Consider the following 14,134-nt stretch of genomic DNA (forward strand, 5'->3'; position numbering starts at 1 on the left):
CCACCTCCTCCGTCCGGGCCAGAGCCCCTCCCTCAGTCCTCCTACTACCCCCCAGTTTCTACCAGGTCCTTCAGGCAGGGACCCCGGCTCAAACCCGCCCTCCCATCCTATCCTCCAGCTCCGGATGCTTGCGGAAAAGCGCTGACCTCCAACCCCGCCTGCCCAGGGCCTGCAGGCGCCATCCTCGCTCGCTTCGCTACCAGCAACGGGGGGAACCGAGCGGGCCGGGCGCCAGCGACCAGGGAGGGAGGAGGGCGGGCGCTGCCGCCGCTGCAGGGTGGGGCGCCCCCCTCCCCACTTAGCCGCACGGTCAGGCCAGTGGGAGGAGCCGCCCGGGCCCCCGCGGCGCCTGCGGGACTATAAAGCCGCCCCGCCGGGTCTGCGGCCCCGGGACCGGCTCTGCGCGCGGACACTGCCCGCCCGTCCTCGGTCCTCGGTCGCCATGAGCCACTCGTCGGGCCTGCGGGCCAGCAGCATCAGCTCCACCTCCTACCGCCGCACCTTCGGGCCGCCGCCCTCCCTGTCCCCCGGGGCTTTCTCCTACTCGTCCGGCTCCCGCTTCTCGGGCAGCCGCCTGCTGGGCTCGGTGTCCTCCGGCTCCTCCGGGCGCCTGGGCAGCTTCCGCGCGCCCCGCGCCGGCGCGGGCGCCCTGCTGCGCCTGCCCTCGGAGCGCCTCGACTTCTCGCTGGCCGAGGCCCTCAACCAGGAGTTCCTGGCCACGCGCAGCAACGAGAAGCAGGAGCTGCAGGAGCTCAACGACCGCTTCGCCAACTTCATCGAGAAGGTGCGCTTCCTGGAGCAGCAGAACGCCGCCCTGCGCGGCGAGCTGAGCCAGGCCCGCGGCCAGGAGCCGGCGCGCGCCGACCAGCTGTGCCAGCAGGAGCTGCGCGAGCTGCGCCGCGAGCTGGAGCTGCTGGGCCGCGAGCGCGACCGGGTGCAGGTGGAGCGCGACGGGCTGGCGGAGGACCTGGCGGCGCTCAGGCAGAGGTCAGGGGGCAGGGCTGTCCCCCCTTCTCCCCCCCCCCCCGCCCCCGAGGTGCTTCCAGGCTCAACCCCGGAGGGCGCGTGCTGGCAGCATCCTGCCCTCCCTCTGCCACTGGGCTGAGTCTCTGGGGAGGGAACGTGCTGTGTCTCTTAGTGTCTAAAGCGGCCTCCGCCCAGCTCCCAGCCCATTAGATGGAAAATGGGGCTCGCCCATCAGGCAACCTGGAGACACCACCCCTGGGAGTCCTGGGCAGCACCCCAGATCCTAGGAGGGATGGGGGTGGAGTGCGGGAGGATGGTGACCCTGCAGCTCAGCCTCTGCCCACTCTTCCCGCCAGGCTGGAAGACGAAACGCACAAGCGGGAGGACGCTGAGCACAACCTCGTGCTCTTCCGCAAGGTGAACCCGGGCCCCGCGTGGATTTCCGTCCCCCTGCCTCTACCCCGAGCCTGTGTGTCCAGGGCAGCATTGTGGGTGCGGGGAAGCCTTCAGAGGCTCTTCCTCGTGCTGAGCAGTCCCTCTCTGCTCTTGAACCCCCACTGTACCCCCTGAAGGACGTGGACGATGCCACCCTGGCCCGCCTGGAGCTAGAGCGCAAGATTGAGTCTCTGATGGATGAGATTGAGTTCCTCAAGAAGCTGCATGAGGAGGTGGGTGAGCCCGGGAATCAGGGGGGAGGCTTCGGAGGTTGGGAAGGGTCTCTTTGGAGCCAGGAGGCAAGCCCCGGAGGAGACTGGCAGGTGCAGCGGAGGAACAGGCCTGGGGAAGCGAAGTGAGGTTCTGTGGACACAGCCCCCCACCTCCCACAGGTGGCTTGTCTCCCGCCCACGCGCCACCTGGTGGCGAACGGCGGAGCTGCACCCGGCAGCCTGGCCGGGGGCTCCGTGCGGGCTCCGTGCGGGCTCCGGCTGCGCCGCCCGGGGCGCCGCATTCCTGGCGCCCCCTTGTGTTCACTCAAGTGTCTGTGCTCTTTCCTGTGCGCCACCTCCACGGGTCCGCGTGGGATCCGCACGGTGCACTCGACGTCTCGTCGTCCCGGGCGGCAGGAGCTGCGGGACATGCAGGTGAACATGGAGAGCCAGCAGGTGCAGCAGGTGGAAGTGGAGGCGACCGTGAAGCCCGAGCTCACGGCGGCGCTGAGGGACATCCGCGCGCAGTACGAGAGCATCGCCGCCAAGAACATGCAGGAGGCGGAGGAGTGGTACAAGTCCAAGGTGGGCGAGCCCCGGGGGCTGGGGAGGACCCCAGAGGGGAGGGGGGGGCGCTGGGGCGGCGGCGCGCCCTGCCGGCCCACACCGGGCTGCCCGCCCCCCGCAGTACGCGGATCTGTCGGACGCCGCCAACCGGAACCACGAGGCGCTGCGCCAGGCCAAGCAGGAGATGAACGAGTCGCGACGCCAGATCCAGAGCCTGACGTGCGAGGTGGACGGGCTGCGCGGCACGGTGAGCTCCCGGCTGCCCGCCGGCAGGGGGGAAGAGGGGACAGTGCAGGGGTCCCCTCTCTGACCCCCCCTCTCCCCCTCCCCAGAACGAGGCGCTGCTGCGGCAGCTGCGGGAGCTGGAGGAGCAGTTCGCCCTGGAGGCCGGCGGCTACCAGGCGGGCAACGCGCGCCTCGAGGAGGAGCTGAGGCAGCTCAAGGAGGAGATGGCGCGGCACCTGCGCGAGTACCAGGAGCTCCTCAACGTCAAGATGGCCCTGGACATCGAGATCGCCACCTACCGGAAGCTGCTGGAGGGCGAGGAGAGCCGGTGGGGCGCGGCTGCCGGGGGGGGGGGGGGGGGGGGGGGGGGGGGGGCGGGGTGTGGTCCGGAAAGGGGTGTGTGGGTTCAGGGCTGGGCGGAGGAGCTAACCGCTTGCTTCGCCCCCAGGATCTCCGTGCCCGTCCATTCCTTTGCGTCCTTTAACATAAGGACGACCGGTGAGTTCCCCACAGCTGGCCTCCCACCGGTCTGCCCCCTTGTCCTCTGCTGCCCTGATTCTTGCTCTGGCTCTGCCCAGGGGTGGTGTCTCCCTGTGAGCCATGGAATCCCGGTCTACTCTGTCCTTCTGGTTAAGTCCTGCCCCTCCCCTCACCGTCCGTGTGAGGGCTTAAAGGAAGGTAATCGCCAGGCCTCTGCCCCTCTCCCCTGCTTTTCCCAGCGCCCGAGGTGGAGCCTCCGCAGGACAGCCACAGCCGGAAGATGGTTCTGATCAAGACCATTGAGACCCGGAATGGGGAGGTGAGATGGAGCCCTTGGGACCCGGACCCCATCGTTTCCCAGGCTTGGCTGCAACTGACCTTAGGATACTGTGGGTTGGTGGTTCTGGGGGTGGGAGGGAGGCAGAGAAGGTAGACGGGTAGATTGGAGCCTCAGCGTTTTATGCCTGAGGGGAGACACCAGATCCCAACGGAGCTGGGAGGAGGGTGGTGCTGAATGGTTTGTGCCCTTCCCATGCCTTGCCCCCAGCAGGTGGTGACAGAGTCCCACAAGGAGCAGCGCAGTGAGCTGGACAAGTCCTCTACTCACAGCTACTGACCCCCTCGGTGCAGAACTCCCTGGCCCTGCCCTCGGCCTACTCAAAGCCCATGCCCTAAGGCCAGCCCTGAATTAGTCTCCTCTCCATCTGCATGCATCTAGGGGGTGTACCCGTTGCCCCTGCCCCTTCTCTGGCCAAACCCTACCCGGGCAGCGTAGCTGAGCCTCTCCCTGCCCTGAATCAAGTGACCCATACATTCCCCTTTTCTCACCTTGGTAAGAGGCCAGTGGTTCCCACGTCTACTTCTGCCGCAACCCCACGATCAGGGGGTGGGCCAGGGTCTGAGTTTAACTTATGAATCAAATAAAACTGCTGTCACAGAAACCTCTGTCGTGCCTTTGTGTCCGTGGGAGTGGGGTACCTGTGAGGAGGAGGCTCAGCAGGATTCTCTCGTCTCCAGCCATTTCTCTTCTGCTTCCCACTGTCCGTGCATCCCACTAGGAGGCCAGAAGACTCCTGTCTGCTTTCTGGCTTTTCTCCTTCCTCTCTGTCCGTTCCCTCCAACTTCTGTTCCCCTCTGCAGCCCTGAATGCCCAGTTGCCTCTGGGTGTCCCACGGGCCCACAAATTCGACATGTCCCAAACTGAGCTCATCTCCTGCTCTACCATCTGCAATCATGTTCTTCCTTCTGGATTCCCCGCCTTAGAAGAAGGCACCACTAGACCCTTTATTGCCAAAATTAGAACTCAAGTCATCTTACACCCTTTTCTTTGCCTCCCCTCCCCAGGCAATTCTGTTAATTTCTTTCTTAATTCATTCAAGCCTGTCTGATTCTCCCCATCCGCCCTGCCACCATTCTAGTCCAGGCCAGCATCATCTCTGGCCTGGGTCACACTCTCTGCCTCAGCAGTCTCTCCCCTCGCCTGTCCCTGCCATCCCCTTAAACCGATCAACATGCAGCCAGCAAATCAGACTGCCACCACCACCCCTCCCCCCACTTGAAAAAGTCCACTTCTGCCCTGGTCGGGTAGCTCAGTTGGTTAGCATCGTCCCGATATGCCAAGGTTGTGGGTTCAATGTGGTTCAATCTCCAGTCGGGACACATACTAGAATCCAATGAACAAGCATAAATAAGTGGAAAAACAAATCAATGTTTCTCACCCTAGTCGGTTTGTCTCAGTGGATAGAGCATCAGCCCACAGACTGAAGAGTCCCAGGGTTCTATTCAGGTCCAGGGTGTGTACCTCGGTTGCAGACTTGATCCCCAGTCCTGGTTGGGGCACATGTGGGAGGCAACCAATTGATGTGTTTCTCTCACATTGACGTTTCTCTGTTGCCCCCTCCCTTCCACTTTCTCTAAAAATCAATGGAGAAATATCCTCAGGTAAGGGTTAATAAAAACAAAACAAATTGGTGTTGTTCCTCTCTCTTAAAATCAATAAATAAATTTAAAAAAAATATTTAAAATCTACCTCTGGATTTTAAACGATCTTCACTCAGTTACAGTGCGAGGTGAAGGAAACAAGCTCGAGTCTCCTCTCAAGAAGCTCATGGTCTGGGGCTGGGTAGACAGACAACTAACAAGAGAACTCCGGCCTGGCTCTGAGTGCTGTGCCCGGGGAAGGAGACGGATGCAGGAACACGAGGAGGAGCACCTCACACCGCCTCGAGGTTAGGCTTCTCAACGGAGGTGCCATCACACGGAGGGCCCACCGAGGAACAAACAGGCGTTATTCAGGGGAAGCAGGGAGAGGAGGACTTTCCAGGTAAATGTCAGCCAGCAGATAAGGGAGCAAGTTTGGAAATTAAAAAATATTCCTATAATGCTGGAGCGCACGACAGAAAGGGGAGGAATGGTGTTGAGGTTGGAAAGATGAAATGAGAACTGGTTATGGAGGATCTGATACGCCCCGTTAAGGCATTCAGAATGTACCCTAAAGGAAAGGGAAGAAAAGGATTTAACCAGGAGGATAAAGTATTTAGATCTGCATTTTAGATAAATCAGTCTGGCTGTAGTGTGCAATGGGAAGGAGAGGGAGGACCTGTTCAGAGGCTGCTGCAGTGAAACATGCAAAAGATGATGTTGGGCAAAGAAGTGGACGGATTTGAGGAATATTCAAGGAGTAGAATCTGCAGGGCCCAGGGGGAGACTGGCAGGTAAGGGAAGAGGAAATAGCAGAGGTGACCCAAGGTCTTGGCTTGAGCAAACAGGCAGAGAGTGAAGCTTTCACAGAAACAGGGAAGATCAGGGAAATGGGAGAGGGGGCCCAAGACAACAAAGCCAGCGTTGGACTCACTGAGCATGAGAGCAACCAAGAGGAAGGCCTGGCAGGCCGTTGGAGTCACAGGCCTGGAGTTCCCGTGTGATGGGATAGTTTAAGGGACTGAGTCTTTCAGTATCTTTCTGCTTTGATGCTTTCTTCTACAAGTAGCTTATAACCCCAGTTTTAAAGAAGAACAAAGGAATATCTCATGTAACAGAAGCCAGAGGCAGGCCGACTGAGATGGTTGATTGGGCAGCTCAGTGATGTCATCAAGGGCCCAGGCTCTGTCCACGGTTCTGCTCAGCCTCAGGGGAGCTCTGTCCTCGGGTCCCAAGGGGCTGCTGGGAGCTGCTGAGTGAGGCTTCTCTCTTCACAGCCAGAGGAGGAAAGAGAGAAGCCCCAGCACCTTGTAACTCAGATCTCCCAGGTGTGAGTTAAGAGGCCTTTCTCCTTGTCCGGCTAAGACTGTTGGGGTGTCCACTCCTGGAGCAATGGAGTGGCCAGGGGAGAGGCGATTGGTGCGGGATAGATGTGAGGAGCCAACCAGTGTCCATTGTAAACATCGCCAGCATCTCCACCTCCATCAGTCACCCTCCACGCACAGGCACACATATACCGGTCACACTCTCACTTCATTTTGTTTGTTTGTTTGTTTGTTTAAATTTTGTTGTTGTTGAGGTAACATTGGTTAATAACATTCTGTAGGTTTCAGATCTCCAGCTTTATAACACATCATCTGCTCATCCTGTTGTGTGCTCACCACCTAACGTCCAATCTCCTCTCGTCACCACAATTTTTCCCCCTTTATCCTCTCATCCTCCCTCCACTCCCTCCCCCTCTGCTATCCAAAATACTGTTGTCAAAACAAAACACAAAAATACTGTTGTCTGTGTCCAAGAATTGGTTTGTTTTTGTCCACTTGTTGCTTTTTGTTTAATATCCCATATCTGAGTAAAATCATGTGATTCTTGTCATTTTCCGTCCAACTTATTTCATTTAGTATAATAGTCTCAAGATCCATGTGGTCGCAAATGGCAGTATTTCAGCACTTTTTATGGCTGTGGACGCACATTTAAAAAAATTATATATATATATATATATATATATATATATATATATATATATATTATTGATTTTTTTACAGAGAGGAAGGGAGATGTTTGACAGAATTAGAAACATCGATGAGAGAGAGTCATTGATCAGCTGCCTCTAGCACACCTCCTCCTGGGGATGTGCCCAAAACCAAGATACATGCTCTTGACTGGAATCTAACCTGGGACCCTTCAGTCCACAGGCGGACACTCTATCCACTGAGCCAAACTGGTTTCGGCTGGCCTCAAATTCTTTATACCACTTGCCTTCTCTCCCTTTGACTCAGTGGCCATTATTACCTCAGAGGAGAAATGTCACTACAGAAAAGCAGACAAAAGTTTTAGAGTTACAAATGTTTTCAAGTGAGCAAAACTTCAAGTTTGCAAACTTTCATACCAGAGTCTGTGCCTGTGACATGCATGGGATAAAAGGATGGGGTGAATGGGAGACAGGGGCGCGGGGCCTCTCGGGTGTGCTGCGTGAGAGGAAGTGAAATGACTTGAGAACGGTGTATAAAGTGAGGGAAGAGAAGGGCCTTGGGAGGCTCCCAGAGCAGCAGCAGAAGACAAGCTTGAGGATGAAGCAGCAGAGTGCAGAGGAGGGTTAGGAGAGCGCGGCCCCAGGAAGCCGCTGTCAGAGCCAGCTCTCAGGGAGGAGCGGCTGGACGCCCAGGCTGGATGGCCAGGCTGGACGATAGTTGGGACATTTGGGTCTTATCAATAAGGAAGATGTTTGAAACCTCCGTGCGATCCAGCCAGGGGAGGGTCAGAGACAAACCTGCTCAAATAAAGAGTGAGTGAGAGATGAGGGATGGGGAACAGACTAGCCTCGAAATGTTTGACAGTGAACAGAAAAAAACAGAGCAAAGAAAGACCTGTGTTTGAGAAGTGAGACTTTGGAGAAAAGGGAACCTTGACCAATAATTTTCAAACTGTGCGTCATGAAGCACTGTTATACAGTTATTGTGTCAAGATCAAATAGAAACATTTTTAGTGTGGCAAAACTTTCATTTTCAAGTATTTATGCACATGTGCACTGGGTTGCCATATAAAATTAATTTTTTTGCCTTAGATTTTGGTAAGAAATAAGAAAGAAGGAAGGAAGGAAAGAAGGAAGGAAGGAAGGAAGGAAGGAAGGAAGGAAGGAAGGAAGGAAGGAAGGAAAGAAGGAAGGAAGGAAGGAAGGAAGGGAGGAAGGAAGGAAGGAAGGAAGGAAGGAAGGAAGGAAGGAAAGAAGGAAGGAAGGAAGAAAGGAAGGAGATAACCAGACTGGAACCTGTTTAAAAGCTGAGGAGAACTAATAGAAAGAACCAAGTTGTCATGAGAGGGCCCAGCCACGTACAAAATGACATCACCCCAGACTTGGCTGTGATTGAAGAGTTTTAGGAAAACTCAAAATCCAATTCCAATCAGGAGGATCTGATGCTAACCTCAGGAAGACAAGGTGGGATTTGCCTGTAATTAAGAGAGCTTACACCACATTGATTTTATTGCGCTCTGCTCGTTGGGGACGGGCGGTAGTTCTCAGGACATCTACAGGAAGGTCATCGCAAAAGCAAGACTGTGGCCACGTTCACTCCATCCTCTTCCCGGAGAGGATCAGGCTGTGCTGGACACCAGGGTCCTGGGCCCCAGGGTGTGCCCGCTGCGGCAGTGAACGTTCTTCAGGGGCCACTGCCGTGAGTGGAAGAGGCAGTTCAGTTACTGGGGTTACAAAGAACAGAACAGAACCAACTACCTCAGGCCGTTCATTGTGAGGTCACACACAAAGGCAAAGGGGACAAGAACTGCAGCTGCCTGGGGTGGAGTGGCAGTTGCTTCACTGGAGCCTAGAAGAACCGGTGTGACCTGGCCTCCCAGGTGGAATGAGGCCAGCTGGTCTGCAGCTGGTCGGCCTCACGGAGGCTCAGAGGGGACAGGAAGTGCCCTCAGCAGCCGGAGCGCATTGCTCCAGGCCCAGGTCCTGCCGCTTCTACTGCTCCTGTCACACTGAGCGAATGGGCTCACCCTCCACTCTGCTTTTTGCTTACTCATAGTTTCTTTTCACTTATGGCTTAAGTTGTCCTAGGTCAGTGGTCGGCAAACTCATTAGTCAACAGAGCCAAATATCAACAGTACAATGATTGAAATTTCTTTTGAGAGCCAAATTTTTAAAAATATATTTTATTGATTTTTTTACAGGGAGCAAGGGAGGGGGTTAAAGAGTTAGAAACGTCGATGAGAGAGAAACATCAATCAATTGTCTCTTGCACGCTCCCTACTGGGGATGTGCCCACAACCAAGGTACATGCCCGGGACCTTTTAATCCGCAGGCCGATGCCCTGTCCACTGAGCCAAACCGGTTTCGGTGAGAGGCACATTTTTAAACTTAAACTTCTAATGCCATTTTTTCAAAATAGACTTGCCCATGCCTTAACTGGTTTGGCTCAGTGGATAGAGCGTCCCTCAGCCTGCGGACTCAAAGGTGGAACCCAGAAACCCACCCACACCTCCAGTCAAGTCTTCCAGAGTCAAGTCTTTGCCCACCCCCACCCACTGCACACACAGCCCCATCCACCACACACACAGCCTCCTGCTGATGGGTCATTACAGTGTGATGGCATGATGACCACAGGCTCTTTATATAATAGACCGAAGCCGGGGGGGGGGGGGGTCCCTCAGCCTGGCCTGCCCCCTCTCATGGTCCAGGAGCCCTCAGGGGCAGGAGGTGACCCAGCTATCAGGGGAAGGCAATGCCCCATCACACCTCTGCTGCTGCCACTGCTGGCAGTGCAAGCCTCAGCCAGCCCTGGTTGCCTGAGCCTCAGGCAGCCCTGGGTGGCTGGGCAGTTGCCATCCAAGGCTTGCCTGCACCTCAGGCTGGCCCTAGGCATCTGGGTAGCCGACATCTGAGGCTTTCCCTAGGTGGCTGAGGGGCTGAGGGGATTGGAGGACTCCAGAGGCAGGCACACTGAACAGCTGGACTCAACTGGAAGCGGGCCCAACCATGCCGTGCCCCTGCCACCCTGGCAGGGCTGAGGGGACTAGGCACCACCATCTTGTGGCTGTGGGTGCTGCCATATTTGAGGGTGTGGCAGTCAATTAGCATATTCCCTCCTTATTGGCTGTGGACACTGCCATCTTTGTGAGGGCATGATGGTCAATTAGCATATTCTCTCTTTATTAGATAGGATTACAGAGTTGACTTGAAGAATTCCAAAATGCTCCTATTAAAAATCAAATTAGGAGATCCAAGATGGCTGCGCCCAGGTAAACACCTAGCCGCAGCTGCACACAACAATTTCAATAAAATACAACTAAAATATAAAATGGACATTACCCAGAACTACAGGAAAGTCGACTGACTGGAAATTCTACAACAAGAAGCAAGGAGAAAACCAGAAGGAAGCGCGGAGGAGCTGTAAAAGCCTAAGGTATGGAGACGCAGCGCGCAGAGAGGACTGAGCCGGAGAGGAGGGAGGCTGAGTGCCTGTCTGGCGTTCCCTAGCCGGAAGGAGATAAAACTCTGACTGTGCTGGGCCCAGCTCCAACTGCTCTGAACCCCAGTTCTAGGCCAGATCCCGGGGACCCAGGCTCATCCAGAGGGAGCTGGGCTGTAAGGAGGAACCCGGGGGAGAGGTGAAAGGAGGTCCCGGAGGCGTGCACCTTGTGCGCAGAGAAGGGATGGCTGGCTGTGCAGCGGGATTGCCCTGGTGGAAAGGAGACAGGGGCTCCAGACTGCTCTGAACGCCACCTCCAACTCCACTTCCAACTGAACTGAACCCCAGTTTTGGGCCCATAGGGGGAGAGACTATACTGTTTGGTAGCAGGCGATCGTGGGCACTTTTCTCTCAGAGGCGCTTGCAACGAGTACTGAAGGACCCTGAGTCTCAGGAGTCGCATAGGGCGGGGCTGATGGAAGCCAAAGCTGTAGGCTTCACCCTGAAACTCCGCCTCATCAGGGAAGCTGCAAAAATGCAGAGACAACAAAATAGATCACAAACGAAAGAAATGGAAGACAAAAAGCGACTGGATATAGAGTTCAAAACCACACTTATAAGGTTTTTCAAGAGTTTCCTAGAAAAGGCCGATAAAATAAATGAGACCTATGAGGATATGAAAAGGGATCAACAAGAAATAAAGAATACATTGTCTGAAATAAAAAATATTATACAGAGTCCTAAGAACAGAATAGAAGATCGCAAGAATCAAGTCAAAGATTTGGAACATAAAGAGCCAGAAGACACTCCTCTGCAGAAGCTAGAAGGCAAGAGAATCCAGAAAATTGAAGATGATGTAAGAAACCTCTGGGACAACTTCAAACGATCCAATATCAGAATAATGGGGGTCCCAGAAGATGAGAGAGAGCAAGATATCGAAAACATACTGAAAGAAATAGTGACAGAAAACTTCCCCCACCTGGTGAAAGAATTGGACTTACAAATCCAGGAAGCACACAGAACTCCAAATAAAAGAAATCCAAAGAGGACCACACCAAGACAAATCATAATTAAGATTCCAAGAGCAAAAGACAAAGAGAGAATATTAAAAGAAGCAAGAGCAAAGAAGGTAGTTACCTATAAAGGAGCACCTATACGATTGTCAGCTGATTTCTCAACAGAAACCATGCAGGCCAGACGGGAATGGCAAGAAATATTCAAGGTGATGAATAGTAAGAACCTACAGCCAAAGATAATTTATCCAGCAAAGCTATCACTCAGATTCGAAGGTCAGATAAAGAGCTTCACTAATAAAAAAAAGTTAAAGGAGTTCATCGCCACCAAAACAGAATTATATGAATTGCTGAAGGGGGTTCTTTCAGAAGAGAAAGTAAATAAAGATAAAAATTATGAACAACAAATACGTAACTATCAACAAGTGAATCTAAAAACCAAGAAAATTAAAAAAAAAATCTGATGAACAATATTAACTGTTGAATATAATAGAATCAGAGGTATGGAAGGGGAGTGAACTGATGATTCTTGGGGAAAAGGGGAGAGGGGAGCGTGGGAAGAGACTGAATATAAACTGTGCACCTATGGATGAGGACAATGGGGGGTGGGGAAAGGGCAGAGGGTGGGGTGGGAAGGGGGGGGAGGAACATTTGTAATAATATGAACAATAAAAATTTATTTAAGAAAAAAAAATCAAATTAGTCCCTGGACCATGTGGATAAGTGGTTAGAGCATTGGCCCGCACACCAAAGGGTCTTGGGTTCCATTCCTGACCAAGGGCACGTAACTGGGTTGCAGGTTTGATCCTTGGCTCAGGTCAGAGCACGAGCGGGAGCGGGAGGCTCTTTCTCCTCTCTTCACTTTCCTTCTCCCCCTTCCTCCCTCCTTCTCTTCCACTCTCTAAAAAATCAATGGAAAAAATATCCTCCCGTGAGAATTAACAAAAAAATTCTATATAATAAGAGAGGAATATGCTAATTATCATTTCGCCCTGAGGCATAATGACCAACTGTGTATGGACCAGATCACGGATCTGCAGGAGGGAGGGGCAGCAAACTACAAGCGGGCAGTGGAGAGCTACAGGAGGGGGCAGGGGAGCAGGCAGAGCTACAGGAGGGTGGCAGTGACCTCCTGGTGCACGGCTTCATGCGCAGGGTTACTAGTGAATAAATGAAAGTAAAAACTAAATTAGGGCTGCATTCTTCCAGAATTTACGAAAGGATAAAGACAAAGTATAACTGTAAAAAGCATGGAGAACAGATGCAGAAAATCCTAAATCTGTCCCACAGGAGTTTTAGTGGGAGAGAATAAACTAGTACTTCCCAAACTTCAGCAAGTATCCGAGTCATGTGAGGATCTTATTAAAAAGCAGATTGACTCAGAAGACCCAGGAACCAGACTTCAATAAAAATTCTCCAAAGCAGAAGAGGGGTATAAGTCTTGAGGTTGAAAGGCTCTTCAAGTGCCCATTTGAATAAATTTAAACATACACCAGAATATAGTGAGGGCTGAGATGACGTTGGAGAGGAGACAGGGAATAAGCCATAAACTCTGGGAAAACTTGGGTTGATTCTGACTTCAACTACAAAGGACTCTTCAGAATAAACCATGTTGCCAAAACCGGTTTGGCTCAATGGTTGGAGCGTCGGCCGACGGACTGAAAAGTCCTGGGTTAGATTCCGGTCAGGGGCATGTACCTTGGTTGAGGGCACATCCCCGATGGGGAGTGTGCAGGAGGCGACGGATCGATGTTTTTCTCTCTCATTGATGTTTCTAACTCTCTGTCCCTTTCCCTTCCTCTCTGTAAAAAAAAAAAAAAAAAAAATCAATAAAATATATTTAAAAAAAAGAATAAACCGGAGAGACTCAAGCAATTCATGTGGGAACCCCCAAAGCCTATTGACTTCCACTCTCCAGCAAAACTCAGGTCTGGTCGTGATGAAAGCAGAATTCAAAAAATAAATAAATAAAGAAAGAAAAAAGAAAAAAGAAAAAAAAGAAAAAAAAGAATAAACCATGTTACAATAGTTCCTTTTCTGGAGAAGAAATAGAATTGATAAGTTATTATTGTTACTGGATTAACATCTGTCTAGTTAATCAAGAGATAATTTATACATTTTGCAACATATAACAAAATTCTTGCAATTCTTTGCCCAGACTAGTATGTTTGTTACTATATATATATATATATATATATATATATATATGTGTGTGTGTGTGTGTGTGTGTGTGTGTGTGTGTGTATTTAAAAAATTAAAACACAAACAAATTGGTTTCAGAGAGGAAGGGAGAGGGAGAGAGTGATAGAAACAATGATAAGAGAAAGTCATTGCTCAGGTGCCTCCTGAACACCCCTCCCTTCCTTGGGGATTGAGCCCACAATCTGGGCATGTGCCCTTGACCAGAATCAAAATCGGGACTCTTCAGTCCATAGGCTGATGCTTTATTCACTGAGCCAAACCGGCCAGGGCTGCTTGCTACTTTTAAAGATTTCTGTTATAGAATGGAAAATGCTGGCTTCTTCTGCACTAGTAAAGATTATAAAGGGGGAATACTGAAACCTTATTTCTAGGAAACAATTAGTTACCAGGCCACATCCATAGAACTTGGCCATAAATGAATCTCTCTTTGCTACCTCTTTTAAGACAAAGGCACCTCAAATATTTGAAACGAAAAAATAAACTTCACCAGCAGAGGGCTAAGAAACCACTACAAATTATGTCTGATGCTGGACATATACATTGTAAATAAAACAACTATTACCCCTGTCAGTGTTAACTGATAACTATCCTGTGTCTATCTATATAAAAGAAGTATTGTCTGCCAGCGTTGGCATGGCTCAGTGGTTGAGTAAGCAACCATTAAGGTGGAACAACCAGAATGACCGATTGCTATGATGTGCAC

The 14,134-nt window shown here is 52.2% G+C and overlaps 1 protein-coding gene across 2 annotated transcripts; it reads left to right on the forward strand.

Moving 5' to 3' along the window:
• The first annotated feature begins 208 nt into the window (after nucleotides 1-208).
• On the forward strand, nucleotides 209-3,826 carry PRPH (peripherin). 2 transcript variants are annotated; one of them, XM_036455793.1, is made up of 9 exons: nucleotides 209-987; nucleotides 1,323-1,383; nucleotides 1,539-1,634; nucleotides 2,031-2,198; nucleotides 2,302-2,427; nucleotides 2,513-2,733; nucleotides 2,854-2,903; nucleotides 3,125-3,204; nucleotides 3,433-3,826. In XM_036455793.1, the coding sequence occupies exons 1-9, from the start codon at nucleotides 443-445 to the stop codon at nucleotides 3,499-3,501; spliced, it is 1,416 nt and encodes a 471-aa protein (XP_036311686.1). In that variant the 5' UTR covers nucleotides 209-442; the 3' UTR covers nucleotides 3,502-3,826. The 2 variants fall into 2 exon arrangements, with proteins under 2 accessions (XP_036311686.1, XP_036311687.1); XM_036455794.1 differs by having other exon boundaries at nucleotides 3,436-3,826.
• The last annotated feature ends 10,308 nt before the right edge of the window (nucleotides 3,827-14,134 follow it).

The sequence above is a fragment of the Pipistrellus kuhlii genome, unplaced genomic scaffold (genome assembly GCF_014108245.1).
Source record: "Pipistrellus kuhlii isolate mPipKuh1 unplaced genomic scaffold, mPipKuh1.p scaffold_m20_p_3, whole genome shotgun sequence".
Lineage (NCBI taxonomy): Eukaryota > Metazoa > Chordata > Mammalia > Chiroptera > Vespertilionidae > Pipistrellus > Pipistrellus kuhlii.